Consider the following 27,726-nt stretch of genomic DNA (forward strand, 5'->3'; position numbering starts at 1 on the left):
ATGGGTGTGGGAGGGAGCAGCGAGTGTGTGGCTGCCTCTTCCCGGCCCCACGCACCTGGCAGCTCCTAGCGGACGGGCGGTGTCCTCTGCCCTCTCAGCCCAGCCCCCGGGCGGCCCAGAAGCACCTGAGCAGGCCTTGGCGCTCGTGCCGGTGCTAGGGGCGGGCTCGGACTGCGGCGGGGGCTGCCGTGGCCCGCGCGTGGATGCCCCGGGCCGGCTGACCATGCTGCTTCCTCCCCAGGTGAAGGAGTGGCTCTGTCTGAACTGCCAGATGCAGAGGGCTCTGGGGATGGACATGACCACGGCGCCTCGCTCCAAGAGCCAGCAGCAGCTGCATTCCCCGGCCCTGTCCCCTGCCCACGCCCCAGCCAAACAGCCCCTGGGGAAGCCGGAGCAAGAGAGGTCACGGGGCCCAGGGGGACCGCAGCCTGGCCCTCGCCAGACTGAGACAGCCAAGGCCACCTCAGTGCCGGGGTCTGCCCCAGCAGCCGCCCCTCCAGAGGCGGGGAGGGTGTCTCCTCAGCCCCCTCACCCCATCAAGCCTTCCGCAGCTGAGCCCAGGCCACCCGTAGGAGCGACCCAGGCCAAAAGTGCCACCACAGCACCCTCCGGGCCTGGTGCTGCTGAGCAGACCCAGGAGGGCCTCACTGGGAAGCTCTTTGGCCTCGGGGCGTCGCTGCTGACCCAGGCGAGTACCCTCATGTCTGTGCAGCCTGAGGCAGAGCCCCAGGGCCAGCCTACGCCCAGCAAGGGGGCGCCCAAGATCGTCTTCAGTGACGCCAGCAAGGAGGCTGGCCGAGGACCCCCAGGCCCAGGGCCCAGGCCTGGGCCAGCACCTGGAGCCAAAACGGAGCCTGCAGCTAGAGCAGGTCCTGAATCAGGGCCTGGAGCCCTGGCAAGAACTGGGGGAACGACCAGTCCAAAGCATGGCAGAGGAGAACCCCAGGCCGTCTCCAAGGCTACTGCCAAGCCAAAGACCATGCCGAAGGAAAGGGCCACCTGCCCGCTGTGCCAAGCTGAGCTCAACGTGGGCAGCAAGGGCCCAGCCAACTACAACACCTGCACCACCTGCAAGCTCCAGGTGTGCAACCTATGTGGCTTCAACCCGACACCCCACCTGGTAGAGGTAAGAGAACCGGGGTCGGGCGAGGGGGGCACAAGGGGAACGGGAGCCAGAATGAGCAGCAGGGCTGGGCCCGCAGCGGCCGCACAGTTGCCCCTGCCCAGCTGATGCCGCAGAGCGCTCTTTCTTCTTGCCCTGCCCCAGGCCCGGCCTGCCACTCAGAGAACCAACGGGCACGGTGGGCGGGCTAATGGTGCCCACTGCCTCTGACTGGCTGGCGAGTGCCCTGAGGCTGGTCCCAGAGGCAGCCAGGCTCAGGAGGCCCTGACCTGGCCTCCCCATTCCCAGCCGTCATGGGCACTACCCTGATGAGAGATGCCCTTCTCCTCTGCTCAGGTGGGAAGAACTGAGGCCCCACCCTGCCTTTAGCCTGTGACCCTCACAGAACTTGAGGGCAGTGCCCCGTGCCCAGGGGAAGGCAGAAGGTTTTCTCACCATAGGGCAGGCTACGCCCCACTGCCAAGGCTCCAGCCCAGCCAGGTGGCATCCACCCTCCATCCCTTTCTGAGGGTGCTGATGTTTGCTGGTCAGAGCCACAGCTTTTGGGCCTGTGCTTCCCGTGGGTGGGCCTGGCTCTCCTTGGGACTGCTCATGGGGAAGCTCAAAGATGCTCTCCTTACCTGTAGGAAAGTTTGAGGGAGTGCTGGGGCTGGGGTCTGTCTCTCTGCAACCCCTGCTCCAGGGAAAGCGACTGAGCACTGTGCAGAGCTGGGTCGAAGGGAGTAGGAGGCCCGGTGTTCTCTCAAAGCTTGGAGCCCCACCTGGGAGGCTCAGCTGGTACAGAGGTACCCTGGCAGAGCTGGACCAGCCCCGGCCCTGGAGCCTGCTTCTGATCCTCCCCTTACCCATTCTGCCCTGCTCAGGACCGCCAGGTGAGGCCTTCCTTGGCTGCCTTGGACATACGTAGCTGGCTATGTCCCCTTCTGGCATGCCTTGGGGTCTGTGATTGGCTCACCCTGCTGCCATGTCAGGAGATGGCCTCGCCAAGGCCCCTCCTCCTGTACACAATCAGCCAGGAGAGCCTTTGGGGCTCCAGGGCTGAGCCATACATGGCTGATGGCAGGCAGGGGAGTGTGGAGCGCAGACCGCTGCTGGCCGAGGATGGGACAGTAGAGGAGAACATGGTGTGGCCCTGGTCTGTGTGGCACCTGTTCTGACTTGCCTTGGGCCAGGCCTCTGTGGGCGCCCCCCAGTGTGATGAAGAAGACGGCTTGGGCAACCATACTTTCCAACCTGCAGGGAGGGACAGCCGGAAGCAAGCCAAATGACAGCCTCATGTGATGCCCGTGTGACCCTCTAGTTCCCACACTGCCACTTTCCCAAGCCCTAGGCCCAGCAGCTCATTGGAGGACAGCTGGCCTGGCTGACCGGGGTTGGGAGGGACACCGGGGGATCACCACAGGCCAGGGGAGCTCCGGCAGAGGGACTGCCAGGCACTGGCTCACTGCCAGCCGGGTGGGCTGCCCCACACTGAGGGACTGTGAACACCCTTGATGGCTGAGCTGGTGCAGCTTAGAGGACCCTCATTGCCGAGAGGCCCCTGGCCTGCGTTCCCTCGTTAATCAGGATATGCACAGAGAGGAGGGGAAAACTGTTTCTGTCTTGGAGTGTAAGCGTTCCAACAGCCCCTTTCAGCAGCCCCAGGGCCAGGCCAGGGGAAGTGCTGATTCAGCCCGAACAGCAGTGTCTCAGTCACATGCTGGCTGCGGATGGGCGTCTGGACTCTGACCTAAATCTCTCATGAGCTGCATGGTTTTTGCCTCTGGAGCCCAGAGCACCGGCCTCTGGATGGCCGGCCTTGCCCCTGGCCCACCACCTCCACGTCCTGCTGTCTCCCTGTCCTGCTCCATGGCTGCCTCCTGGGCCAGGGCCACCCTCGCCTGCACAGGACCTGACGGCAACGTTGCTCAGCATCCCGGCCCCAGCTGCTCCCCACCCTGTGCCCTGTCTCCTGCTCACGACAGTCAGAGGGCTGCCCAGCGTCTCCTTCCTTCTCCTCATGACTCCGCCTGTTACTACCGCTTCCCCCAGGCTGTTCCTGGGGGACGTGTGGATGGGCAGTCGTGATGCCTGCTCCCGTGGTTCCCACCACGGAAACCGGAAACTGTGCCACCACCCGCCATCAGGGACACAAGCTAGCAGCCTGGGGTCATTTCCAGCTTCCTTTCTCTCACCAGCATCCAGTCGGCGGACCAAGGCCCGCTGGCTCCTCCTCCCCACTGTTACTAGAGCCTGGCCTCTCCCCTCCGTGCTCATGGCCACTGCCCTAGACCAAGCCCTCACCAGGCAGCGACCGAACCTTCCTGCAGCTCTGCCTGCCTTGGGCCCTGCCAGGGGCTGGCGGGGAGGGGCTGGCGCTTGATGTGTCTTCCCCCCCCCCCCCACCAGCCTTGTCGCTTTTCTCTGCTGAGGCCCTGACCAGACCTTGGGCTGTCTTTGACCTCACCTTAGCGCACTGCCACTTGGCGTTCGGAGCCAGTCGGTGCTTCCCCGTGACCTACTTGGTGTGTTCTTGGTGAGAGGCTCCTGATTTCTCAACAGGTGCCCCAGACACATCCTGCCTTGGGAGTGAGGTGGCAGGGCCAGCAGGTCCTTCTCCAGGTCCAAGCCTTAGGTCTGCCCTGGCTGTCCCTCCCAGACCTTGCCTGACCAAGGCCGGCCTGCTGTCTCTGCACAATGTGAGGGAGGGACAGTGCTTGCTCCCCTCGGGCCTCTTAGAGGCTTGAGCCCAACTGTCTGGGCTGCCAGGCTGGGGATTTTCAACATCTCTGAGCTTCAAAATCTTTTTATCTTCCCTCTAGACAAAAAACCAGAGCACACAATAGAAAAGGCAGTAAAGCTGGGTCCCTTTTCCCATTGACATACTCTCTGGAAAAAAAATAATGCTATTTAGTGAGTCATTTTATAATTAAGAGTTGTTCATTCCAAATGTTTTACCTGTCTATCTTTTTCAAGGATAATAGTACCCTCTGGCTTAATTTTTAATTGGCTTTCAGTTCAAAACAGAGTTGGTGAAGAAATTAGTGGAATTGGAATGGTTACAGTAACACTGCCAGGTTCTTATATTATTATAATTACCAAAATGCCAGCTGTGCCCTTGAGAAGCTTGGCCTTCCTGGGCAAAGGGCCTGGCGCCTGTGACATGTGGGGCTGGGCTGGGCTTATTTGGGGCAGGGGCTGTGACAGGAGCATCAGGAGAGAGGCCAGCAGTTGCCGCTACCCCACACCTGTCTCAGGCTGCCTCTGGGGGTAGTGACCTCATGGAGCCCCATCTCTTCTGCGTGGAGTGGGGCAGTCGCAGTCCTGTTTAGGTTTCTGGGAGAACCGGATCAGATGCTATCCTTCTGATACTTATCCAAGGTCCAACACACTGTCAGCTCTTGAGCCAAAGGATTGGGACCAGAGTGTCCTAAAAGAGAGAGTCTGTGTGGGGAAGAAAGGGTCCCCACCAGCCCCCGACTATCTGGATGTGAATTGACCCTCTGGTCAGTGAGGGATGTCCCACTGGGGATGAAACATGTGGTCCTGGAGCCAAGCCCAGCCCCAAAGGCACATGTCAGGGTTCAAGGGATGATTCCTCTCCTGGGATCCGAGGAGGCAGAGGCCCAGAAAGGAGGAGCTTAAGCGTGTCTGGGGACAAGGAGGGGCCACAGGGTCAGCACCAGCGATGGCCATGCCTGTGAGCCCTTTACTTCTGGGCTCCCTTTTCTTTCTCTCTTTTCTTTTTTTGGAAACTGTTCATTTTCCATCAAAGTTATTTCCATCCTGTTAAAGAGTTTGTGGAAGACCAGCTTAAGACCACTCAGTGGCCATTCCTACCCACTCAGTGGCCTTTGCACGTGGGCTGAGCGCTCCCATCTTCGGCAGGAAACTGCTGAACAGGCCCAGAGGGCACCCCCGCCTTCAGACCAGTCTGCAACCGCAGGCTGAGCAGCAGCAAACTCAGGAGCCAGGGCAGCGCATTCACCCAGAAGTGCCTCCTTGGTCACAGCCTTTGCAGCAGCGGCCAGCACTTCCTCTTCAGTCTCTTCAGGATCCCTGTAGAAGCAGAGATCAGGCCTGACCTCCCACGGGTGTTCACGGGAGACGGTGCCACGCACATGCAGAACTCCCCGGGCCAGCGTCCATGTCAGACCCGAGTGAGCCCCCTTGTTGCAGTGGCACAGAGGAGAGTGTGTGTCACACAGAGCGATGGTGGGCGGGTTAACATAAGATGCCCCGTGAGAGGCCCTGGGACCGGTAACCACCAGAGGTCTCGGCCCCCGGAGGCTGCCTGGATCTGGTTAGTGAAGGTCCCAGGAGTGGGGAATGAAGTGGCAGCAGTAGGAGTGGCCTCAGGGGCAGCAGCAGGCTCCAGCACAGCTCGCTGGCCCGGATTCCTGGACGATATGACACTGACATCAGCAGGGTTTTCAGTGGCAACAATGGCACGAGCTGCCAGCAGAAGCTTCTCCCGGGTTCTCTTCAGATTTCTGATGTAGCTGCCATCACTTTTCCCTTTGTAGATGTGCTGTTCCATTTGGAAGGCAAGGTTGGTGCCACATAGGTGGGTTCCTGCTGCAAGGACTCTGAGGACAAACTCCTCCTGCATTTGCAGGACATCAAGGGCTTGGGACAGTGTGAAAGTTTCCCTTGAAGTCACGTGGGAACCGAGAATAACGCCGTGTGAGACCCTCTCTGGGCAGCGTAGAAAGGACCCGGGCATCCTTTTTCCCGGAGTTCTTATCCACTGCCCCCCTGTCTGGCTGGGGGTACGCTGGGCCAGGCAGCCACAGGTGTCAGTCAGGCTGGTGTCACTGTAACGAGACTGACACCTCGGCCAGCTGCTCCTGTAAAGAGATTGCATCTGTGGGGTCATTCAGCCGATGGCGGACGGTGCGGGGAGGAAGCCAGCTTCCAGTGCGGCCCTGCCAGCTCTCCCAGGCCACTCATTCCCCTTCCCTCGCCCGCAGCTCAGCTAGCTCCGCCCCGTGGTGCACTCACCTACACCTCTCACCTTTGGTGCCGACTGCCCTTGGGGGTTCCTCTCTTCCTGCCCCCAGGGCAGAGGGAGGCAAAGCAGGAGTGGTCCCCGGAGCCTCCCATTATCCTTTCCCAGGTCCAAGATCATCCCATGCCTACTTGCGAAGGGGACAGGCGAAGGGTCAGCAGGCAGCAGCTCCCCGAGGGCTGGGGCTGGGTGCGGGAGGCTATGAGAGAGAGTGTGCAAGTGAATGGCCGAACCAGGGAAGGGGTGAGCAGTGCGGGGTGGGGGCGTGTTGGTGGGGGGGCAGAGATGAGAGCAGCGAATAAGGACATCGGGGGCCGCAGCAGCAGCGTGCAAGCCCCCAGGCACAGAGGTTCTGCGCGGCCTGCCTCCCACCCCATCCTCCTTCCCCAGGAGATTCGGGCCTGGGCCCGATCGCCCCTGGCTCCACCCCTACTAACCCCAATGCCCTATAGCCTTCTCCCCTTACCCCGAGAAGGCTGGAGAAGGGCCTTCTGCAGCCAGGTCAGGTGTTTATTTTTAGCTCTTACCTCACAGGCCTCCTCCTGCCTGTCTTCCCTCTCTCCCTTGCCGCCCGCTATGGCAGAGCCAGGAGCAAGGGGGCCGACTGGGCAGCCCCTCCCGCAGCCCCGCCCCCTCCATGAGTAAGAGCAAGAGGGAGCAGAGCCCTGGGGAGCATGTGACCATGGAGGCCATGCTCCGCTGAGGGCTCAGGCAAGCAGGCCGCCGCAGGGCCGGCTCTCGGCCCTTGGCATTGAGTCTGCCTCCTCCATCCAGGCCACCCTTCCGAGGTGCCCTTGCTTCATCTGGACTATTGCTTCCAGGGTGGGATCTGCAGACCAGAGGGAGGGGTCAGAGGTTTGCCATGCCACCAAGGTGAGCCAGGGAAGATGACCTAACCTTGAGAGGCCTAACCTGGGAAGGCTGTGTGCAGGGTCCAAGGTGGGGTCGGGGCAGGGCTGCCTTGGGCCAGCCCTGCTGTGGGCCCAGATCCTAACCCCATTGTGCTGATCCTGGGGCTGGGGAAGGGGCTGTTTGCTTATTTCCAGAACTCTCTCTTGCCCTCTGCCTACACTCCTCCCACCTGTTCAGGGTCTTTGTGATCTATCACACTTCTCTCTGACATGGGGGCATTTTCAGTCCTAAGGTGATGCTGGGGGCATGTGGGTGGGATTCTTAGCTAAAACTTTGTGCTTATATCCATCTCAGGGCTTGGTCTCAGTCTGTCCAGCACTCTCCCTGGGCCCCTCTAGGAGTGGACCCTGCCAGACCAACTAAGCCCAGGGCCCAGCAATAGCCAGCACCCACTGCCTCACTGGGTATGAAGCCTCAGATAAGGTCTGAGGGAGTCAGCAGCAGTGTTTGGGGCTGGGCACTGCAGGGAGCAGGGTGAGTTCATGGAGGACCTGTGGGCCCCTCGGCCCAGGACCTGGGTGTGGGATTGGGCCTCAGGGCAGAGAAGAGCTGCAGTCTCAGGGGAAGTGTCTCGAGGCCCTTGGTAACAAGCCCATGGAGCAGGCCTCCCCTTCCGTGTACACCAAGGCCCTGCCACCTGCCGGTCCTGGCCTCTGCTGGGACCCAGGGCAGAGACGTGGCATTGTCTCTGCTGGGACCCAGGGCAGAGACGTGGCATTGTCTCTGCTGGGACCCAGGGCAGAGACGTGGCATTGTCTCTGCTGGGACCCAGGGCAGAGACGTGGCATTGTCTCTGCTGGGACCCAGGGCAGAGACGTGGCATTGTCTCTGCTGGGACCCAGGGCAGAGACGTGGCATTGTCTCTGCTGGGACCCAGGACACAGACGTGGCATTGTCTCTGCTGGGACCCAGGGCAGAGACGTGGCATTGTCTCTGCTGGGACCCAGGGCAGAGACGTGGCATTGTCTCTGCTGGGACCCAGGGCAGAGACGTGGCATTGTCTCTGCTGGGACCCAGGGCAGAGACGTGGCATTGTCTCTGCTGGGACCCAGGACAGAGATGTGGCATTGTCCGTGGGGCTGTGGGCAGGAGAGACTGCTCAGCCCCAGCCTGCCCCCAAGCAGAGAGCCTCCGTGGGCCCCAGGACTCTGCACCCTCCTGCACAGTCCTCGGGAAGGGTGTGGGGCAGGAGAGTGTCTGAGGCCTGAGAACTAGGAGGTGGGGAGGGGGCCCTGCATCCAGGGGGTGCCCCCCTGTGATGCCATTCCTGGCCTACAGGGGCTCCCCACCACTGGGCTCCACACCAGCCTCCCACTCCCCGTCTTGTCGAGACCCTGTGCTGCTCGTAGCCTCCCCTCCCCCCAGTCTTCCTTGTCTGGCCAGGGAGAAAGCTTTCGGTGGGATGAGGAAGGGACCCTTCTTTTGGACTCCTCATTTTAATTCTTTATATGTGCATTTAAAGAATGGGGGAGTCTGTGATTGGGGGGCAACAAATCGGTCTGTCTTTTTCCCCCTGTGCCTTTGGTGTCATGCTCTGGAAGACTTTTCCCCCTTAAGGCTGCAGAAATAGTCGTGGAAATGCTCTGAGTACTTAAGTGTTTTCATGATTTCAACTCCCCTCCCCTCCCATCTCCTTACAGAAAACCGAGTGGCTCTGTCTGAACTGCCAAACTAAGCGACTGCTGGAGGGCAGCCTGGGAGAGCCGACCCCCCTACCGCTGCCCACCTCCCAGCAGCCCCCTGCAGGGGCCCCTCACCGTGCGGCCGGAACAACCCCTCCGAAGCAGAAAGGGCCACAGGGCGCGGGCCAGCCATCAGGCCCTCCGCCTGCCAAGGCCAGTCCCCTGCCCACCAAGGCCAGCCCCCAAGCAAAGCCCCTCAGGGCTTCTGAACCCAGCAGGACCCCGAGCAGTGCCCAGGAAAAGAAGACAGGAGTCCCAGCTAAAGCTGAGCCTGTGCCGAAGCCGCCTCCAGAGACCACCCTGCCCCATGGGACTCCTAAAGCAAAGACCGGGGTGCGGAGGACTGAGCCCGCCAGTCCTGTCGTCAGGGCTGTTCCAGAGGCCCCCAAGGGTGGGGAAGTGGAGGTCAGTCCCATTCACTCTGCAGCAACCCCAGCTCTCTGCTGCACCAATCTGGGGAAGGGCTTGGCTCCCTGGGGGCTGGGATGTAGGCCTGGGTCAGGCCCCTGGGGGCCACAGAGGAGGGCAGGGTTGCCTGGATGAGGCCCTGGTGGGTGTGGAGTCTGTGAGTTACAGGCTAGTCTTGGGTTTTGCTACCATTAGATCTAGTAAAGTTTCTCTTTGAGAACCTAGGGCTTCTTGGGGTTTGCCATGGAACCTGCAAGTCATTCAAGGTCAGAGAGATGGAGAGGGCAGTGGGCTCTGACCCCTGGGAGGTGGAGGGACCCTCCCCTAGGGCCCTGGGGTTGACAGAGAGGGCTGGGCTCCTGGGTCAACTGTCTGCCACAGAGAGTCAGGGTCCGCTTCTCCCCTGCTGCAGGAGCTGGTGGGCAAGCCTTACTCTCAGGACCTGTCTCGGAGCCCACAGAGCCTCAGCGACACCGGCTATTCTTCTGATGGCGTCTCCAGCTCCCAAAGTGAGATCACAGGTGTGGTACAGCAGGACGTGGAGCAGCTGGACACTGCGGGGGTGACAGGGCCACGCCCGCCCAGCCCCTCCCAGCTCCACAAGGTGGGTAGCATTCGGCCTTCGCTGCAGGCCCAGGGCGCAGCCCCCAGTGGCGAGCGGAGCAAGCCACCCTCCAGCAGTAGTGTCGAGGAGCAAAAGCCGCGGCCCCACTCCTTGTCCATCATGCCTGAGGCCTACGACTCTGATGAGGAGCTGGAGGACATCCTGGAAGAAGAAGACTCTCTGGAGTGGGGGCGCCAGAGGGAGCAGCAGGACACGGCTGAGTCCTCAGACGACTTTGGCAGCCAGCTGAGGCATGACTATGTGGAGGACAGCAGTGAGGGGGGCCTGTCCCCTCTCCCACCCCAGCCCCCGGCCCGGGCAGCAGAAATGACTGATGAAGAGTTCATGCGACGGCAGATCCTGGAGATGAGTGCTGAGGAAGACAACCTGGAAGAGGATGATGTGGCCCCCTCGAGGCACGGCCCAGCCAAACATGGCACCCAGAAGGGCGGCCCCAGGCCCAGGCCCGAGCCCAGCCAAGAGCCGGCAGCACTACCCAAGAGGCGCCTGCCCCACAACGCCACCACGGGCTACGAGGAGCTGCTTTCCGAGGGAGGCCCTGCTGAGGCCACCGATGGCACCGGGGCCCTGCAGGGAGGGCTCCGCCGCTTCAAGACCATTGAGCTCAACAGCACAGGCAGCTATGGCCACGAGCTGGACCTGGGCCAAGGCCCTGACCCCGGCCTGGACCGGGAGCCCGAGCTGGAGATGGAGAGCCTGACCGGCTCGCCCGAGGACCGCTCCCGCGGGGAGCACTCCTCCACATTGCCGGCCTCCACGCCCAGTTACACATCAGGCACCTCTCCCACCTCCCTGTCCTCGCTGGAGGAGGACAGCGACAGCAGCCCCAGCCGCCGGCAGCGGCTGGAAGAAGCAAAGCAGCAGCGCAAGGCCAGGCACCGCTCCCACGGGCCCCTGCTGCCCACCATTGAGGACTCCTCGGAGGAGGAGGAGCTGCGGGAGGAGGAGGAGCTGCTGCGTGAGCAGGAGAAGATGCGGGAGGTGGAGCAGCAGCGCATCCGCAGTACCGTCCGCAAGACCCGGCGTGACAAGGAGGAGCTGCGGGCCCAGCGGAGACGCGAGCGCTCCAAGACGCCCCCCAGCAACCTGTCACCCATCGAGGACGCCTCCCCCACAGAGGAGCTGCGGCAGGCAGCCGAGATGGAGGAGCTCCACCGCTCCTCCTGCTCGGAGTACTCGCCCTCGCCCTCCTTGGACTCCGAGGCCGAGGCCCTGGATGGCGGCCCCTCCCGACTCTACAAGTCGGGCAGTGAGTACAGCCTCCCTACTTTCATGTCCCTCTACTCGCCAACTGAGACACCCCTGGGCAGCTCGGGCGCGCCCAGCACCAGCCGGCCCCTCAAGAGCGCCGAGGAGGCCTACGAGGAGATGATGCGAAAGGCTGAGCTGCTCCAGCGGCAGCAGGGCCCGGCGGCGGGGGGCAGGGGGCCCCACGGTGGCCCCTCGCAGCCCTTGGGGACCCGCACCCAGGGTTCCTTTGAGTACCAGGACACCCCAGACCACCCCTATGGCCAGGCTGCCCCACCTGCCTCGGAGGGCGCACCCGCCGGCCTGGGAGCAGCTGTGTACGAGGAGATCCTGCAGACGTCCCAGAGCATTGCCCGCATGCGTCAGGCCTCCTCACGAGACCTGGCCTTCGCCGAGGACAAGAAGAAGGAGAAGCAGTTTCTCAATGCCGAGAGCGCATACGTGGACCCAATGAAGCAAAACGGCGGCCCGCTCACCCCTGGGACCAGCCCCACCCAGCTCGCTGCCCCTGTGCCCTTTTCCGCCTCCGCCTCCACCTCCTCGGACAGCAGTGGGGGCCGAGTCATTCCTGATGTCCGAGTGACTCAGCATTTTGCAAAGGAGCCTCAGGACCCCCTCAAGCTGCACAGCTCTCCTGCCTCCCCCAGCTCTGCCTCCAAGGAGGTCGGCACATCCTTTCCCCAGGGCCCTGGGGCCCCAGCCTCCACAGCCGTGGCTTCTGGTCCAGCTGGCTCGCCTCGAGGGCATGTGCCTCCGAAGTCCCCGGCAGGCTCCGAGCGCAGCCCGTCACCATCTTCCACAGCCCACAGCTATGGGCAGACCCCCACCACTGCCAACTATGGGTCCCAAACTGAGGAGCTGCCCCAGGCTCCCGGTGGCCCTGCTGCAGGTGGACGGGCCGCCAGAGAGAAGCCCCTGCGTGTGAGTGATGGCAAGAGCGGCATCCCCCAGCCCTCCCAGGGGTATTCCTACTTCACAGGCTCCAGCCCACCTCTCTCCCCATCTTCTCCCTCCGAGAGTCCCACATTCTCCCCTGGCAAGCTGGGTTCACGGGCCACAGCAGAGTTCTCCACACAGACACCAAGCCCAACCCCTGCCTCAGACATGCCACGGAGCCCTGGTGCCCCCACCCTGACCCCCATGGTGGCTCAGGGCACACAAACACCGCACCGACCCAGCACACCTCACCTGGTGTGGCGGCAGCCCTCTCAGGAGGCCCCCATTATGGTCATCACACTGGCATCAGATGCCTCCAGCCAGACCAGGATGGTACATGCCAGTGCCCCCAGCTCCCCAGTGTGTTCCCCCACTGACACCCAGCCCACCGCCCACAGCTACAGCCAGACCACCCCTCCGAGTGTGTCTCAGCTGCCCTCAGAGCCTCCTGGGCCACCTGGCTTCCCGCGGGCAGCCAGTGCTGGTGCAGATGCGCCCCTGGCCTTGTATGGCTGGGGCGCCCTCCCTGCCGAGAACATCTCCCTGTGTCGGATCTCCTCCGTCCCTGGAACGTCCAGGGTCGAGCCAGGCCCCCGGACCCCGGGCAGTGCCGTGGTGGACCTGCGCACGGCCTTCAAGCCCACTCCCATCATCCTCACTGACCAGGGCATGGACCTGACCTCTTTGGCTGCGGAAGCGAGGAAGTACGGTCTCGCCCTGGACCCAGTCCCAGGACGGCAGTCGACTACTGTGCAGCCTTTGGTCATCAACCTCAACGCCCAGGAGCAGACTCACGCCTTCCTCAGCACTGCCACCACCGTGAGCATCACCGTGGCCTCATCTGTGCTCATGGCGCAGCAAAAGCAGCCTGTGGTCTATGGAGACCCCTTTCAGAGCCGGCTTGACTTTGGCCAGGGTGCAGGTAGCCCCGTGTGCCTAGCCCAGGTCAAGCAGGTGGAGCAGGCCGTCCAGACAGCCCCGTACCGAGGTGGGCCCCGGGGACGACCCAGGGAGGCCAAGTTTGCCAGGTATAACCTACCCAACCAGGTAGTGCCTCTGGCCAGAAGGGACGTTTTGATCACTCAGATGGGCACTGCCCAGAGTGTTGGCCTCAAGGCAGGACCTGCGCCAGAGCCTGGTGTCGAACCCCACCGGGCCACCCCTGCAGAGCTGCGGCCTCACGCTCTGCCAGGTGCCAGGAAGCCCCACACAGTGCTGGTGCAGATGGGAGAGGGCACAGCAGGCACTGTGACCACACTGCTCCCCGAAGAGCCAGCGGGTGCCCTGGACCTCACTGGGATGAGGCCTGAGAGCCAGCTGGCGTGCTGTGACATGGTCTACAAGTTCCCCTTTGGCAGTAGCTGTACCGGCACCTTCCACCCTGCCCCCAGTGCTCCCGAGAAGAGTGTGGCAGATGTTGCCCCCCATGGTCAAAGCAGCGGCCCCTTTTACAATCCTCGGGACCCTGAACCTCCTGAGCCCCCCACCTACCGGGCGCAGGGGACAGTGGGGCTTGGGCCCCATGAGGAACAGCGGCCCTACGCACAGGGCCTCCCCGGCAGGCTGTATTCCTCCATGTCCGACACCAATTTGGCCGAGGCGGGCCTCAACTACCATGCCCACAGGATCGCACAGCTCTTCCAGGGCCCTGGGCGAGACTCAGCTGTGGACCTCAGCTCGCTGAAGCAATCCTACAGCCTGGGCTTTGCAGACGGACGCTCCCTTGGGCAGGGCTTGCAGTATGGCTCCTTCACGGACCTGCGTCATCCCACAGACCTTTTGACTCACCCACTTCCCATGCGGCGCTACAGCTCAGTGTCAAACATCTACTCAGACCACAGGTATGGGCCTCGGGGCGACGCAGGTGGCTTCCAGGAGGCCAGCCTGGCCCAGTACAGTGCCACCACGGCTCGCGAGATCAGCCGCATGTGCGCGGCGCTCGACTCCATGGACCAGTACGCAGGGCGGCACGTCAGCCGCAGCGGTGGCCCCGACCTCATACAGTACCAGCCCCAGCCCGGGCCCGGGCTCGGCGCCCCGCAGGGGCTGGCTCCCCTCAGACCTGGCCTCCTCGGGAACCCCACCTTCCCAGAGGGCCATGCAAATCCTGGTACCCTGGCCCAGTACAGGCCCACGGCAGCCCAGGCAGCAGCGGTCAGACAGCTGCTGCCGTCCACAGCCACCGTGCGTGCGGCCGACGGCATGATCTACTCCACTATCAACACCCCGATCGCTGCCACGCTGCCCATCACCACCCAGCCCGGCTCAGTCCTGCGACCCCTGGTGCGCGGTGGCGTGTACAGGCCTTATGCTTCTGGTGGGGTCACAGCTGTGCCACTCACCAGCCTGACACGAGTGCCCGTGATTGCCCCGCGGGTGCCTCTTGGGCCCACAGGGCTATACCGATATCCTGTACCGAGCAGATACCCCACGGCTTCCAATGTGCCGCCTGCCGAGGGTCCTGTCTACCTGGGGAAACCTGCTGCTGCCAAGGCACCAGGGGCTGGGGGCCCAGTGAGGCCAGAGCTGCCAGCAGGGGCTGCTCGCGAAGAGCCTCTTCCCACAGCCACCCCTGCTGCTGCTAAGGAGGCTCCAGCGGCCCCAGCTCCAGCCCCGCTGGCTGGCCAGAAGCCGCCAGTAGATGCTGCTCCTGGGGGTGGCAGCAGGGCGCCCAGCCAGCCAGGGCTTGAGAAGGAGGAAGCGTCGCAGGAGGAGAGGCAGCGGAAGCAGCAGGAGCAGCTGCTGCAGCTGGAGCGGGAACGGGTGGAGCTGGAGAAGCTGCGGCAGCTGCGGTTGCAGGAGGAGCTCGAACGGGAGCGTGTGGAGCTCCAGAGGCACCGGGAGGAGGAGCAGCTGCTGGTGCAGCGGGAGCTGCAGGAGCTGCAGACCATCAAGCACCATGTGCTGCAGCAGCAGCAGGAGGAACGGCAGGCGCAGTTCGCCCTGCAGCGGGAGCAGCTGGCACAGCAACGTCTGCAGCTGGAGCAGATCCAGCAGCTGCAACAGCAACTGCAGCAGCAGCTGGAGGAACAGAAGCAGAGGCAGAAGGCTCCCTTCCCTGTAGCCTGCGAGGGCCCCGGCCGAGGGCCTCCTGCCGCGGCCGCTGAGCTGGCTCAGAATGGCCAGTACTGGCCGCCCCTGACCCATGCAGCCTTCATCGCCGTGGCGGGCCCTGAGGGGCCAGGGCAGCCTCGGGAGCCCATGCTGCACCGCGGCCTCCCCAGCTCCGCCTCAGACATGTCACTGCAGACGGAGGAGCAGTGGGAGGCAGGCCGCGGTGGCCTCAAAAAGCGGCACTCGATGCCACGCCTGCGGGACATCTGTGAGCCGGAGCCGGTGCCTGAGCCCTGCATGGTCAAGAGGATTGCAGACAGCAGCGTGCAGACGGATGATGAGGATGGGGAGGGCCGCTACATCCAGACCCGGCGGCGCCGGGCCCGGCGGAGTGCGGACTGCAGCGTGCAGACAGACGACGAGGACAACGCCGAGTGGGAGCAGCCTGTGCGCCGCCGTCGGTCCCGTCTTTCCCGCCACTCAGACTCCGGCTCGGACAGCAAGCATGACGCTGCCGCCTCACCGTCCACCGCAACCACGGCCGTGAAGGCCATGAGCAGCGTGGGCATCCAGACCATCAGTGACTGCTCTGTGCAGACGGAGCCTGACCAGCCGCCCAGAGTCTCCCCAGCCATCCACATCACAGCTGCCGCTGACCCCAAGGTGGAGATCGTCAGGTACATATCGGCGCCAGAGAAGACCGGGCGCGGGGAGAGCCTGGCCTGCCAGACGGAGCCGGAGGGGCAGGCCCAGGGAGGAGCCGGGCCGCAGCTCGTAGGGCCGGCCACCATCAGCCCCTACCTGCCGGGCATCCAGATCGTCACCCCGGGGGCCCTGGGCAGATTCGAAAAAAAGAAGCCGGATCCCCTGGAGATTGGATACCAGGCCCACCTGCCCCCGGAGTCCCTTTCACAGCTTGTGAGCCGCCAGCCTCCCAAGTCCCCTCAGGTCCTCTACTCGCCAGTCTCACCCCTGTCCCCACACCGGCTCCTGGACGCCTCCTTTGCTTCCAGTGAGAGGCTGAACAAGGCTCACGTGAGTCCCCAGAAGCACTTCACAGCTGACAGCGCTCTCCACCAACAGACGCTGCCTCGCCCCATGAAGACCCTGCAGCGGTCCTTGTCTGACCCCAAGCCCCTCAGCCCCACCGCGGAAGAGTCTGCCAAAGAGAGGTTCTCCCTCTACCAGCACCAGGGGGGGCTGGGGAGCCAGGTATGGGCACAGGGGCTGGGCCAGGGTGGGACAGGGGTCTCTCTCTGCCTAGCCTGGGGGGCCCCACAGGGCAGGGCTTCTTCTGGGGTGGGCGTGGAGTCACCCCCAGCTCCCGAGGCCCAGAGGAAGGAGTGGAGGGCCGCACCTGCCCTGAGGCACATGTGTGGAGTCTGCAGCCTGGCAAGGACATCCTAGGCAAACACACTTGCACACGGGCCCCGCAGCCATCACCCAGGCACCACTAGAAACCTCCGCCTCTCCTTAGCACGGCTCCTCAGGGCTCATATCTCGTCCAGCCCCTGCCACCTCCCCTCTCAGCGCTCCTTAGGCTCCAGTCTGAGCCCTTCCCACTCCAAACGTCTACTGCGGATGTTTCCTGAGAAAATCAGTCTCACAGAGCTGTGACTGTCCCCTCTCCCTAGCCCTGGTCTAGCCTCCATTGCCCCACACGGAGCCCAAGCACATCGGCGTAGCACTGAGGGACCGTCCGATGGGCTGCAGCGTGCTCTGCCACTCCTGGAGCATACGCTCACCCTTGTCTCTGGCTTTAGTTGCCAATGATGTCCTGGGACTCAGAGGCGGCCTACCGTGGGCTGCTGTGGAGGGGAAGTGGGGGTGGTGAGGGCCTAACACCAAGGACTTTGGGTGCCAGGCTGAGGAGGGTGGGCTCTTTTTGAAGGCCCCCGAAACCTCTGGAGGTTTAGGCAGGTGAGACAGGCCAAGATGGGTATCTTAGAAAGCTTCCTGGGCAGAGAGTGGGCAGATGGGCTGAAGGAAGGGACTGCAGAGCGGCCCCAGGGAGGAGGGAGGAGCCAGAGGCATAGAGGCACACCTGCCGTTTTCTGGGTGCGGGGCAGAGAGGTGGGGCCTCGGGGTGGGGCTGTGGAGGTGAGGAGCTTAGGCAGTGGGGAGCCTGGGGGTGAGCAGGCCAGATGGGTGGTGTGGGACCAGGAATCTGGGCTGGCAGGGAGGGCCGGTCAGAGAAGCAGGTGGCCTGGCTCCAGGCTAGAGTGGACACAGAGGTCCCACGGGCTGGCCCTGTACGGCCAGGCCACAATGGGCACTCGTGGTGTGCAGTAAAAATACAAACGAAAACAAACAAGATAGACAACAGAGTGAGGCGTTCAGAAAGTGAAACATATTCCATTGAAAGCCTACCCTTCATTCTGAGGTTTTGGGGCACACTAGTTCATGATGTACAGTGAGAGTAGGTTTTTATGTCGTTTCTTGGCAAGCTGAAATGTACGAAGCCCATTGTCAGTCCCCAGTCAGTCCCTGGTGTATTTTTGGGATTTCTGTGGTCCATAAAAGTCCAAAAGCCTGGGGCTTTCCCGGAAGGCCATGAGCTATAGACAAAGGGAGGACCCAGGGCAAACCTTCCAGTAATGTGGACTTTCAGGTAATGGCACTGGGCCCGTAAGGGGGGCCCCATGGAGGGCAGCGTTCAGGAGCCTGGACCAGGGAGCCATGCAGCAGGAGACGGAGCTGGAGAGGCTCTAAAGGGGGGCTGGCAGCCCAGAGAGCGGTGGGCTGGTGGGGCTGTGGAGGGAGCTGGGGGCCAGGCCGAGGGCACAGCCCAGAGGGTTTGGCAGAGGGTGGTGCCGGGCAGCTGGAGGAGGTGGGCAGACAACGGAGTTGCGTGTCACTTTTAGAGAGGAGGAGGGCAGGAAGCAGAAAAGGACCCAGAGCCTGCAGCAACTGACATACAGTCAGCATGTGCCCCTTCCCATGATCCTCTAGGAAGCCTGGTAGGCCCAGGACCCACTCCACTCCGGTCCATGTCCCTCTACTGCCCTTGGTCCCCACCAGCTGCCAGGACCTCAGTACGCTCAGTGGGAGGTGGAGGATAGCAAGCCCATAGGCAGGGGTTCTCAGAACCACTGTGCACTAGAGGTTCTCAGGGTCAGGCCAGTATCAGACCAGCACAGACAGACATCTGCTTCTTCCCTCCCTCCCTGCGGCTCAGAGCACAGTGGGGGAGAAGGCCTGTAAAATGATCACAGGCTAGCGGGTGGGCCAGGCAGGCCTGAGGCTGCCTGGTGACCCAGGGCGCCGACAGTACAGAACCCAGCCTCTGCCCGAGATGCAGCCAGGGCTCTTCCACCCTGTGCCCTTCCAAGCCACCCACACCTTGGGTCTCAGTGCTGCCCACCCTTCCCTCTGTCTCAGGTGTCGGCGCTGCCACCCAACGGCCTGGTCCGCAAGGTGAAGCGGACACTGCCCAGCCCTCCTCCCGAGGAGGCTCATCTGCCCCTGGCTGGCCAGGCCCCCCCACAGCTGTACGCGGCCAGTCTGCTGCAGCGTGGGCTGGCGGGGCCCACCGCTATCCCTGCCACCAAGGCCAGTCTGCTCCGGGAGCTGGACCGGGACCTACGGCTGGTGGAGCATGAGTCCACCAAGCTGCGCAAGAAGCAGGCAGAGCTGGAAGAGGAGGAGAAGGAGATCGACGCCAGGCTCAAGTACCTGGAGCTGGGAATCACACAGCGCAAGGAGTCTTTGGCCAAGGACCGGGGTGGCCGTGACTGCCCACCCCTGCGTGGCCTCGGCGAGCATCGTGACTACCTGTCGGACAGTGAGCTCAACCAGCTGCGGCTCCAGGGCTATGCCACTCCGGCCGGCCAGTATACAGACTTCCCTGTCACTGCCGCTGCTCCCGCCACCCTCTCCGGCCCCACTGCCTTCCAGCAGCCACGATTCCCACCTCCGGCCCCACAGTACACTGTAGGCAGCAGTGGGCCAAGCCCAGCTGGATTCCCAGCCCACCAAGCACCCACGTACCCTGGCCCCAATGCGTACCCAGCGACTGCCTTTCCTCCTGGCACCAATTACCCTGCTGAGCCTGGCTTGCCAACCCAGCAGGCTTTCCGTCCCTCAGGCCATTATGCGGCCCAAGCACCCATGCCAGCCACACAGAGCGCCCTTTTCCCGGCCCCGGCCGACAGCCGTGCCTCCAACCAGAAGCCACGCCAGACCTCACTAGCTGACTTGGAGCAGAAGGCGCCCACCAACTATGAGGTGATCGCCAGCCCGGCTGTGGCCATGTCTTCGGCCCCGTCGGAAACCAGCTACGGTGGTCCGGCAGTGAGCGGCAGCTATGAGCAAAGCAAGGCCCCTGAGCTGCCCCGGGCCACGGACCGCAGCAGCGTGAGCCTGAGCCCAGCCCCCGCCTACCCCTCTGACTCACACTACACCAGCTTGGAGCAGAACGTCCCTCGGAACTATGTGATGATCGATGACATCAGTGAGCTGACCAAGGACAGCACCTCCACTGTCCCTGATAGCCAGCGCCTGGAGCCCCTGGGGCCGAGCAGCGGTGGGCGTCCAGGGAAAGAAGTGGGAGAGTCAGGTGTACTTGAGGGGCCCACACTGCCCTGCTGCTATGCCCGAGGGGAGGAAGAATCCGAGGAAGACTCTTACGACCCCCGTGGGAAGAGCGGCCATCACCGGAGCATGGAGGGTGATGGTCGACCGGCTAGCACCCACTACTACGGTGAGAGTGACTATCGCCACGGGGCTCGGGCCGAGAAGTACGGCCCAGGCCCAGTGGGGCCCAAGCATCCCTCCAAGAGTCTGGCCCCGGCTGCCATCTCCTCAAAGCGCAGCAAGCACCGGAAGCAAGGCATGGAGCAAAAGATCTCCAAGTTCTCGCCTATTGAAGAAGCCAAGGATGTGGAGTCAGACCTGGCCTCCTACCCCTCCCCTGCAGTCAGCAGCGGCCTGGCTGCTCGAGGCAGGAAGTTCCAGGAAGAAATCACCTACGGGCTTAAGAAGAACGTGTATGAGCAGCAGAGGTACTACGGGGTGTCCAGCCGGGACCCAGTGGAGGAGGATGACCGCATGTACAGCGGGAGCAGCCGGTCCCGGGTGGCAACGGCTTACAGTGGGGAGAAGCTGTCTAGCCATGACTTCAGTGGCCGGGGCAAGGGATACGAGCGGGAACGGGAGGCTGTGGAGCGACTTCAAAAAACAGGCCCCAAGCCCTCCTCCCTGAGCATGGCCCACGGTCGGGCCCGGCCCCCCATGCGAAGCCAGGCCTCTGAAGAGGAGAGCCCCGTCAGCCCCTTGGGACGGCCCCGCCCTCCTGGGGGTGCCCTTCCTCCTGGAGACACCTGCCCACAGTTCTGCTCCAGCCACTCCATGCCTGACGTCCAGGAACATGTCAAGGACGGCCCACGGGCCCATACTTATAAGCGAGAGGAAGGCTACATCCTGGACGATTCCCACTGCGTAGTTTCTGACAGCGAAGGTAATGGCAGCTGGGGGTGATTTCTGCAGATGCTCAGCACCTGGGGGCCGTCCTGCCCACGGGGCCCTGGGCCCTGAGATGTCCCGGTGCACCCTGGCGTGGTGCCGCATGCTGTGGGCTCTGCCTTCTCCACCCACACCCTGGTCCCGGTCATGGGAGGGTGGGTGGGGGCCTGGAGTCTTGCTTGTGGCTGTGGTGCCTCTGTGGCTTCCTTGCATGGCTTCAGCTGGGCCTCCCCCTGCGGCTGACCCGGAGGTTGATGGTGTTCTGTTTTTGGTCTCTGAAGCCTATCACCTGGGCCAGGAGGAGACAGACTGGTTCGATAAGCCCCGGGATGCCCGCTCTGACCGGCTCAGGCACCATGGGGGCCACGCAGTCTCCTCCTCCTCCTCCCAGAAGCGAGGCCCTGCCAGGCACAGCTACCATGACTACGATGAGCCTCCTGAAGAGGGCCTGTGGCCACATGATGAAGGTGGCCCTGGTCGCCACACCTCAGCCAAGGAACACCGACACCACAGTGACCATGGGCGGCACTCAGGCCGCCACGCTGGCGAGGACCCAGGCCGGCGTGCTGCCAAACCACACGTTCGGGACATGGGTCGCCATGAGGCCCGGCCTCACCCTCAGCCCAGCCCAGCCCCAGCTATGCAGAAGAAGGGCCAGCCTGGGTACCCCAGCCCGGCTGAGTACTCACAGCCACCCCGTGTCCCGTCAGCATATCATCATGCCTCTGACAGCAGGAAGGGCTCCCGGCAGGCCCACGCAGGGCCACCCACACTGCAGGCAAAGCCAGAACCCCAGCCGCAGCCACCACCACAGGGTCGGCAGGCGCCTCCAGGGCCACAGCAGTCACAGCTGCCACCATCCCGGCAGACGCCCTCAGCCACAGCATCGCGCCAGCCGCAGACACAGCAGCAGCAGCAGCAGCAGCAGCAGCAGCAGCAGCAGGGCCATGGGCTACAGCCCCCCCAGCAGACCCTGTCACAGGCTCGGCTGCAGCAGCAGGGCCAGCCAGCTGCCCGGGGCCCAGCTGCCGCTGCCAGCCAGCCAGCAGGGAAGCCTCAGCCAGGCCCGGCGACAGCCACAGGCCCCCTGCCAGCGGGACCGGTAAGTAGGGCACCAGTGCATGGATCCTCCCAGGGAGGATGCTGTGGCTGCAGCTGGGGCACCCCCTTAGTTCCAGACTGGGCACGGGCAGAGGTGACCAGCGGCATCTCAGCCATGGGTTCTGTGTTGCAGCCACGCACAGAGCAGACAAATGGCTCTAAAGGGACAGCCAAAGCACCCCAGCAGGGGAGGCCTCCTCAGGCTCAGCCGCCACCGGGACCTGGACCTGCAGGTGAGCCTGGCCTTTGGTGCCCTCCACTGAGACCCAGGGAACCTGGGCTGCTCTCCCTCCCCTCAGGCGCCCTGAGCGCCCCTGTGCTGTGTGCCCTCACTGCTCCCTAGGAGCGTGCCCATGGGCTGTAGACCTTCCAGGTGGCCCTCTGCAGGGAGGCTGGAAGGGACTGGTGAGCCTGGGGCTGGGACTGTGATTCACTCCCGCCTTCCTTCTCCTCTGCCCTTTTCCCCCTGTCTCTTTACCTCCTCCACCTTCCTTTGTTCTGTGTCTTCCCACTCCTTTTCTTCCTGTTCTTATCTTCCTCTCTTTATTCCTCTGTTCTCCTCCTCACCCTGCCCCCTCCCCGGGCACTTGTGTTCAGATACCCTCACAGGCTACTCTCCCACTCCGAGCCTGAAAAGCCCGGTTGAACTTGGCTCCTGAGGGTGCTTTCTTTCCCCCAGGCATGAAGGCTGGAGCCAGGCCTGGAGGGACCCCGGGGGCTCCTGCCGGCCAGCCAGGTGCCGATGGGGAGAGCATGTTCTCCAAGATCCTCCCTGGTGGGGCAGCAGAGCAGGCCGGCAAACTGACAGAAGGTGAGCCCTGTGCAAGGCCAGGTCCCCCGCCCAGGGGCTGGCTAGCCCAGGCCCCTGCTGTGGCAGAGACAGGTCTGGGAGCAACGCCAGGCTCGGTCACTCGGGTCCAGGCCGGGCTGGGGGTTCTCAGGCTGGGCTAGCGTCGCTGTGCCAGGGGCCCTGACAAGGAGGGTCTGGGGCAGTTTCCTGATGCCACTCTCCCTCTTCTGTCGTAGCTGTCTCTGCTTTTGGCAAAAAATTCTCCTCATTCTGGTGACCATGCCCTGCAGGGTGAGTATGAGCTGCCTGTCCCCAGCCCCCCCAGGAAAGGCTTGAAGTGCTCTTGTGAGCACTTAGTCCTGCGGGGTCCTCTGGGAGGCACCGGATTCCAGCGGCCTGTGATGTGGCCAGAGCTGCGGTGTCCTCCTGTGCGCGTGGCAGAAGGGGGTGGACAAGGAGGGGCCCTGTGCACAGAGGCCCCAAATGGGGCCAACGCAGTAGAGGTCCCCAGCAAAGGGACGCCAGGGTTCCCACCCCCTTGTCCTTCTCCAGCACCCCAGTCCCACACAGGGCTCTCACAGCTATGGGCTGGCACTAGGTTGGGGTGGGGGCTGGGATGCAGCTCCTCCCAGCCCTCCTCTGTACGTGCTCTACAGGCTCTTGAAGAGATGAAGGGAGATGGTACCATTGCTGTGGAAAAATCTCTGGAGTCAGAGGCCTGGGCGCAGCTCTGGACTCTGCGTATAACAGTGAGTGTCAGGGCCAGGGTGGGGTGGGGCAGAGCAAGGGGATGAAGGGCCACCCAGTCCCTGCAAGTGCAGACTAGGAGGGGCCTGTTGGGCTTCCTTCAGCTGTGATGGAGTCCCCTGGGCATGAGGTCAAGACACTGTTGGCTTCACAGGCTGAGCTCGTGACCCATAAGAAGGAAGAACAGAATGAGTACAGAGGCAGAGAAGAAAAGGACAGAGAGGAAAGGAAGGTCACTGGGACAGCGGGTCTCAGCCCCCAACCAGGTCAGCCAGGGAGAAAGTAGAAGGACGGCAGGACGGGAGCCCTGGCTCTGTCTGGGCTGCATCACCAAGGCAGGATGAGCTGCCTCCCACTGGAGCCTTCTCTGGCCTGGGCCCCTCATCTGTGGGGCCGGAGGAGGCATGTCGTCCAGGATGTCAGGGAGGGTGGCCTGGCAGTTGGTGCGGCTCTGCGCAAGCCAGGACCCCCCGAGGGCCTCTTCCTCCCTCCTCTGCTGCCTCTCAGGTTAAGGGGACAGAGGTTTGGGTGCTTCTCGTGGTGGGCAGGGATGTGTGGCAGGACCAGGAGGTCGACAAGCCAGTCAGAAGGAGCCCTGTGGCCAGGCCTGCTGGTGGCACAGAGCTGGGGGTAGTGGCGAAGGGCTGCCTGTCTCTGGAGGAACAGTAGGGGGACTGGGAGGGTCCCGTCTTCCATCCACTTACTCATTTATTCCATAAGTAGTTTGCCAAGCCCCGATCCAGGCACGGGGGATATAGCAGGGAGCAAAACCAAGTCCCTGTCCTCCGAAGCTGACAGTCCATTGAGTGGCACAAAGAATAAATAAGTTAAAAAATAAAAGTTAGATCAAAAAGGTCATTTCCGCAGGCGATAAGTGCTCTGAAGCCCGTAAAGTGGGGTTCTGGAGCGGAGGGGTCTGCGCGAGAGAAAGTGGGCAGGGTGCCGTAGGGCTCCAGGGGAGGAGGCGCTGCAGCCGTGCCAGGTGCGGGAACAGCGGCAACAGAGGCTCCGGTGGCAGCGGCCGCAGTGGGGCTTCAGGGACAGACAGAAGGTCAGCACAGCCAGAGCCACAGAGGAGGGGAGCGGCGGGCAGGGCCGAGGGCTGAGGCGCGGGAGCCAGCTGCCTGGGCACCGAGTGAAGAGCCCGGAATTTATTCTAATTACAGTAGCCACAGTGCAGCACCCCAGTGCTCTTCCTGCCTCCGCCCCCCGACAGCGGGCTCCCACCACTTTCCTGCTCAGCTGGATGTCTCCCGGAGTTGCCCTGGAACAGATGTGAAACCAGAAGTTGTGCTGAGGAGAGGGGCAGCCCGTGGCCAGTTTCCTGGCAGTGCCCACCTGGCTTTAGGGTCAGGGCGCCATCGCTGGGGAGGGAATGGAACCACGGGCATGGCTTTGTTCTGAGTCCTGCCAGACAACGTGGTGGGGGCGGGGGCGCACGGAGACAGTTCACTTCCGAGTTAACTCAACCTCCCTCCCGTGCTGGCACCTGGCTGGTGATCGGGCCAAGCGCGCAGCACTTGTGTGGGTGTCTGTGTGCTGGTGTCTTTCATGGCAATTTCCCGAGCCGGTCGGGAGAGGCTTGCCATTTTAAACCAAATCCCATCTCCCTCACTCTTAAGCAGGACAAAAACCAATCTGTTTTGTTAAAGAAATGTCCCTTCCTGGCCCACGTGATTCTTCTTTCCTTCCTGTCCTTCTCTGTGTGACATCACAGCTGCCAAGCACCCTCTCCCCAAGCCTCGTGGGTGGGATCCTGAGGGTGAGGAGGTCATCAGCATGTGGCAGACAGCTGAGAGGGTGCGGGGCAGGAAGCAGCTGCCCATGGCGTTTGACAAAATCCTTCTTCTTCCCTCCCTCCCTCTCTCCTTTCCTCCCTCCCTCCCTCCCTTCCATCCTTCCTTCCTTCCTTCCTTCCTTCCTTCCTTCCTTCCTTCCTTCCTTCCTTCCCTCCTCCCTTCCTTCCTTCCTTCCCACCTCCCTCCTTTTCTCCTTCAAGCATCTACAACCTGGCGACCCCTGGCCCACAGACTCACCAGGTGGGGCGCGGCGGGCGGCCTCAGCTGAGGCGGGATGTTTTCTAACAGCATCTGCCCAGCTGATGCAACTGCTGGACAAGTGGGACCACTGGCCGGGGACCTTTGTCTGTCTTTCCAGAAAAGACTCTGCTCTCCTCAGGGTGCCCCTTCCAGGCAGAGCCGTGGCTGGGAGGGTGGAGCTGTCTTTGGAAACCCTGCGGCCACACAGTCTTGCTGCTCCTCCCGCAGCCGCCTTCTGCGGCCTGGCCAGCCAGGCTTCCAATGCGTTATACACAGAGTTGGGGCACCTGCTGCCTGTTTTTGACGGACGCTGCCCTCCATGATGCCAGAAGTTTTTCCACAGCCTTGGAGAGGGGCTTTGACTGAGGGCTGGGGGCCCTGGGCTCCGTTTTCTTCACATTCCAGCTGGCCCGGATCCCTCTGCGGCCATAGGGTCCTGCTCCCCCTCACCCTGTCCTCCGGGTGCCGTGGGAGCAGACGGCCATGTGGCCAGCGCGGGGTTGGGAGAACTTTACAAACATTAGGACCTAACACTGTCTCATTGCTGAAATAAGAGGCCATAGCACCGAAGAGCAGCGTGGGCACCAGCTGAGGCTTCTCCCAGCCCACGGATGGCGGCGCGCTCGCACGCCGGCCACCCTCTCAAAGCCATCTCCCGAGCCATCGTGAGCATCCCAGCGGCACCGCCATTGTCTTGACCAGCTGGCTCCTCCTTCGTACACCTGGGGATTTCTTTTGATTTCAAGAACAGCCTTAATCATTTCAGTTTGATTTACATGTATACCTCATAAACATTTTTCTTTTGTTCCTCCTTCTCCCCTCTGCCTCTTCTCTCTTCACTCACCTCCTCGACTCTCCTGCCCCCCACCATCCCCTTGTGACTGATGGTTCGGCTTCCTCTCTGCTCTGCCCCTGCTCAGCACAGGAAGAATGTTGACTCAGAAGCAATAGTGGGCAGCAGACCACCAAGAGCACAACCCCAGGGCGAGGTCTAGGGTGGCCGCTCAGCCCACCTGTTTACTGTGCAATTCTAGTCCTTCTTAAGCCATCAGCAGTGGGAGAGCTCGGAGCAGGGGGGCCAGGGCTTCGGCCAGTGGCGGGAAGGACCCAGCGCCCTGGGGCGGGGAGTGCGACCCCATTCGTCCACCTGGTGGACTGGGCGGCCTTCCTCCCCAAGGCCCTTCCCTTTGGGACTTCTGTTTCCCTTGGGCACAGCCACAAGTCTCATCTCTAATGTTCTATGCAATGAAATATAAACCCTCAAAGAGAACTGTTCATATTTAATAAATCCCATGTTATGTATAAGGAGTTCATTGCAAACATGCAATTGAGAAACTGGGTAGATATGCTCATATCAAGCCCCCTACCCCAGCCCACCCCGCCCCCACCGTGTGTGTGAAATTCTCAGTCTGTGGCATGTTTGACCTGGGGCAGGACTCGCTGATGCAGGGCGAGTCGCCGCCTGTCCCGCAGTGGAGCACGCACAGCTCGCAGCCTCTTTGCACGACTTCATCCATTTTAAGTGCTTGACCCTCTTGCTTGGAGTTCTTTTTGCCTCAGAACCTCTCCTTCAGGGGCACTTCTGACGTCTGCACGAGCTAGTGAGGTCCTGCCAGACTTGTCGCCTGAGCATGCCGGGCTGTGGCAGGCAGTGTGAGGCCCCGCCCGCCTTGCAGGTGTTGTCTCTGACCAAGATGGCGGGTGAAAAGAAGTCTCTGGAGTGGACATGCTGGTGAGGCCTCCACAGGACGTGTGTGCGTGAGCATTCAGAAGGTTCGCTGTGACATTCTGAAGGTTTTCATCTGTAAATCACTCCCCCTCTTGCCCCAGCCTTGAGCCAGAGGCATGTGGCCGTCCCAACACAGTGGCGCCCTGCTTAAGGGCAGAGCTGGGCCACGTCTGTGGTCAGACCGGCCCATGGCAGGGCCTGACTACGTGCTCCATGCCTCTCCTCTGTGGCTGGGAGGCTCAAAAGCCTGTGAGCCAAGAGGTGGCTCCAGGGGGTCAAAGGGCGCTCAGGAAGAGCTAGACATCTGGCACTTGTGAGGACAACTGAAAATGTCACCTTGGCCCAGAGCAGGTGTTCACATAGACAATGGCTTCAAGTTAAATTTCTTGGGCGGCTTCTCAATAGCAAAACTTAAAAGGCCTGTTGTGATTATCTCTGCCTCTGTTCCCAGGATCGAAAACTCCCTGCCCACCCTCATCGCTGAAGCCCAAGCATCCTGCTGCTCATCAGCTTCTCTACGACTGAGCCAGGAGTGTGGCAGGCAGTGGCTGCCCGACCAAGGCCTGGCCTTCCTCTCTAGTGCTCTGGTTTGCACCATGCATTTCTCAGGGGCCACCTTTCCTTGCTTTCCTCTAAGGTCCACACAGCCCCTCAGAGAGAGATCCTGGCACACCGCTGGCAGCTTTGGCTCAGACAGGAGGCTATCAACCTGTGTTGGGCCTGAGACCCTGGTCCTATGGGATTTGAGCCTCACCCATCCCATGGGACACATGCCTCACTTGAGATCAGGCCTGGGCTACGTGAGGCTACCTGAGCAAGGGCTGACGGAGGCCACCCTCCACCACGCCTGACGACCCCGGGCCAGGTCTGTGTGGGGAG

General features: G+C 62.5%; 1 protein-coding gene and 1 pseudogene across 1 annotated transcript; one reads left to right on the forward strand and one right to left on the reverse strand.

The window, feature by feature from the left end:
* Positions 1-241: 241 nt before the first annotated feature.
* BSN (bassoon presynaptic cytomatrix protein) lies at positions 242-26,426 on the forward strand. Its single transcript, XM_090284753.1, has 10 exons — positions 242-1,126; positions 8,666-9,112; positions 9,528-16,190; positions 18,360-20,436; positions 20,723-21,543; positions 21,676-21,775; positions 22,222-22,353; positions 22,569-22,623; positions 22,989-23,081; positions 25,079-26,426. The coding sequence occupies exons 1-8, from the start codon at positions 272-274 to the stop codon at positions 22,607-22,609; spliced, it is 11,136 nt and encodes a 3,711-aa protein (XP_090140879.1). The 5' UTR covers positions 242-271; the 3' UTR covers positions 22,610-22,623; positions 22,989-23,081; positions 25,079-26,426.
* Positions 4,143-5,828, reverse strand: LOC150005457 (small ribosomal subunit protein uS2 pseudogene; annotated as a pseudogene).
* Positions 26,427-27,726: the final 1,300 nt, after the last annotated feature.

Source organism: Furipterus horrens, unplaced genomic scaffold (genome assembly GCF_987537825.1).
Source record: "Furipterus horrens unplaced genomic scaffold, mFurHor1.1.pri manual_scaffold_7, whole genome shotgun sequence".
Taxonomy (NCBI): domain Eukaryota; kingdom Metazoa; phylum Chordata; class Mammalia; order Chiroptera; family Furipteridae; genus Furipterus; species Furipterus horrens.

What these genes read in the sequence shown, in the direction of transcription:
- BSN (XM_090284753.1), top strand. Translation starts at nt 272, where the DNA reads ATGCAGAGGGCTCTGGGGATGGACATGACCACGGCGCCTCGCTCCAAG. An exon ending in CGTAGTTTCTGACAGCGAAG is followed by an intron (nt 20,437 to 20,722) that starts GTAATGGCAGCT and finishes TGGTCTCTGAAG; the next exon opens with CCTATCACCTGGGCCAGGAG. An exon ending in GCCCCCTGCCAGCGGGACCG is followed by an intron (nt 21,544 to 21,675) that starts GTAAGTAGGGCA and finishes TCTGTGTTGCAG; the next exon opens with CCACGCACAGAGCAGACAAA.